This window comes from Eimeria mitis, genomic scaffold (genome assembly GCF_000499745.2).
Source record: "Eimeria mitis Houghton genomic scaffold, Emh_scaff2752, whole genome shotgun sequence".
NCBI classification, from domain to species: Eukaryota; Apicomplexa; class Conoidasida; order Eucoccidiorida; family Eimeriidae; genus Eimeria; species Eimeria mitis.
This window is the reverse complement of record NW_013571096.1, coordinates 3,818-6,194: the sequence shown is the minus strand read 5'-3', so window position 1 is coordinate 6,194 and position 2,377 is coordinate 3,818. Positions and strand designations below refer to the sequence as shown.

The window sequence follows — 2,377 nt, the reverse complement described above, 5'->3', positions numbered from 1 at the left end:
TGAGTGATGAGGATCTCGCTTCTCTACCGATGCCCCCGGGCCCCCCGGGTCACCGCCAGTTTGCTGCTGCAGCAGCAACTCTGCTAGCTTCATCTATTCTTGTTGATTGTCCTTCTCTCCTCTCAGCTGTATATACACCCCAAATAAACACCAGCAACCGCAGCAGCAGCAGCGCTGCTGCAGCAGCAGCAGCAAACGCAGACACAGATGTAAACTCTGCTGCTCTTTGGGCGGTTGTCTCCGCTCTCAGGAGAGAAGCTCTGCAGCAGCACCAACAAAACAGCAGCAGCAGCAGCAGCAGCAGCAGCAGCAGCAAAAGCAGCAGCAGCAGCAGGAGCAGCAGCAGCAGCAGCAGCAGCAGCAGCAGCAGCAGCTTTGCTGTTGACGTTCAAGAAGACACTGCAGCAGCTGAAGAAACGCAGCAGCAAACCAGCGAACAGCAGCAGCTGTTGCTGCAGCAGCAGGAAGTAGCAGCAGCAGCAGCAGAAACAGCAGCAACAGCAGCAACAGCAGCAGCAGCAGCAGCAACAGCAGCAGCAGCAATCGAGGTGTGGAGACCACCAGCACTTCCTGTTCTGCATCACCTGCGGAGGGAGGATGGGTTTGTCTCTGCTGCTGCTGCTGCTGCTGGATCATCAGCAGCAGCAGCAGCAGCACCAGCAGCAGCAGCAGCAGCAGCAGCAGCAGCAGCAGCAGGAAAGCCTTTGAATTTGTATGATCCCCGCAGCCAGAGAGAAGTGGTGTTGCTGCTGGAGGCAGCAGAAGCACTGCAGCATCAGCAGCAGCTACCAGCAACAAGAGTTGCTGCTGCTGCTGCTGCTGCTGCTGCTTCTCCTGCTGCTGCTGCTGCTGCTGCTGCTTCTACTTATCTTAACTTTGTTGCAGCAGCAGGAAAGAAGCTGCAGCAAGTTGCTGCTCCTCCCCCGCTGCTGTGTGTGCGTCTGTGGCTGCAGCAGCTGCATGCGTTTCGCCTGCAGCTGGAGCAGCAGCTGCAGCAGCAGCAGCAGCAGATACTCATGCTTGTATATAAACAACAAATGCAGCAGCAGCAACTGCTACTACTGCAGCAGCAGCAGCAGCAACAGCAGCAGCAGCAGCAGCAGCTGGAGGGTGTTGATTCTAAACCCATAGAAGGAACAGACAGCAGCAAAAGAGAAGAGCAGCAGCAGCAACAACCATCACCATCACCACCACCATCAGCAGCAGCAGCAGCAGCAGCAGCAGCAGGACCAACAGTAGCTGAGATGCTGCAGCAGCTGCTGCTGCAGTATTATAAAAAAATAATATATGTTTCTGTCTTTATAGATATTCATTGTTGCTTTGATTTGTATCTGCTGCAGCAGCTTTATGCTGAGGCTTTGCTGTTTACTATTCTTATTCTTACTTTCTCTAATCATATTGCTGCTGCTGCTGCTGCTGCTGCTGCTGCATCTGCTGCTGCTGCTGCTGCTGCTGCTGCAGATGCAGATGCTGCTGCAGATGTAGCTGGTGCTCCAGCAGCAGAAGGAACTGCAGCAGCTGCTGCTGCTGCTGCTGTTCCTGCAGTAGGACCAGCAGCAACAACACTGCCTGCAGCAGCAGCATCAACAGCAACAGCACCAGCTGCAGCAGCAGCAGGAACACCAGCAGCAGCAGCAGCAGCAGCAGCAGCAGCAGCAGCAGAAGAGGAGGAAGAAGAACCTCTGTTGAAACGAATTGCCTTTCGCGGGCTGCAGCTGTGTATGTCTGCTTTGTGTATGATAGAGCAGCAGCGGCAGCAACCCTGCAGCAGCAGCAGCAGCAGCAGCAGCAGCAGCAGCAGCAGCAGCAGCAGCAGCAGCAGCGAGATGGATACACCTTTGCATGCACTGCGTCTTCCTCCTTCTGTTCTTCGTTTTTTTGCTTCTCTTAATCAATCATATAAATATAAAACAAATAAACAGCAGCAGCAGCAGCAACAGCAGCAGCAGCAGCAACAGCAGCAGCAGCAACAGCAGCAGCAGCAACAGCAGCAGCAGCAACAGCAGCAGCAAATAGAAACGCCAGGCAAGAATAATATAAATTTAAGCTGCATATACACCTCAGCACACGATAACAAATAAAACACAAAAACAACCACCTGCTGCTGTTGTTGCTGCTGCTTTTGCTGCTGTTGTTGCTGTTACTGCTGCTGCTGCTGCTGCTGCTGCTGTTACTGCTGCTGCTGCTGTTACTGCTGCTGCTGCTGCTGCTGCTGTTATTGCTGCTGCTGCTGTAACAGTTGCTGCTTATACTGTTTCTGTTGAAGTCGTTGCTGCATCTCCTATTGCTCCTGCTGCTGCTGCTGCTTCTGCTGCTGCTGCTGCTGCTGCTGCTGCTGCTTCTGCTGCTGCTGCTGCTGCTCTGTTTGCTGCAGAGC

General features: G+C 53.7%; 1 protein-coding gene across 1 annotated transcript; it reads left to right on the top strand.

Annotated features, from left to right (window-relative positions):
• Positions 1-29: 29 nt before the first annotated feature.
• EMH_0058220 (WD domain, G-beta repeat-containing protein, putative) lies at positions 30-2,081 on the top strand (the record flags this gene model as incomplete). The annotated part of the gene is made up of 1 exon (XM_013497561.1): positions 30-2,081. The coding sequence occupies one exon, from the start codon at positions 30-32 to the stop codon at positions 2,079-2,081; it is 2,052 nt and encodes a 683-aa protein (XP_013353015.1).
• Positions 2,082-2,377: the final 296 nt, after the last annotated feature.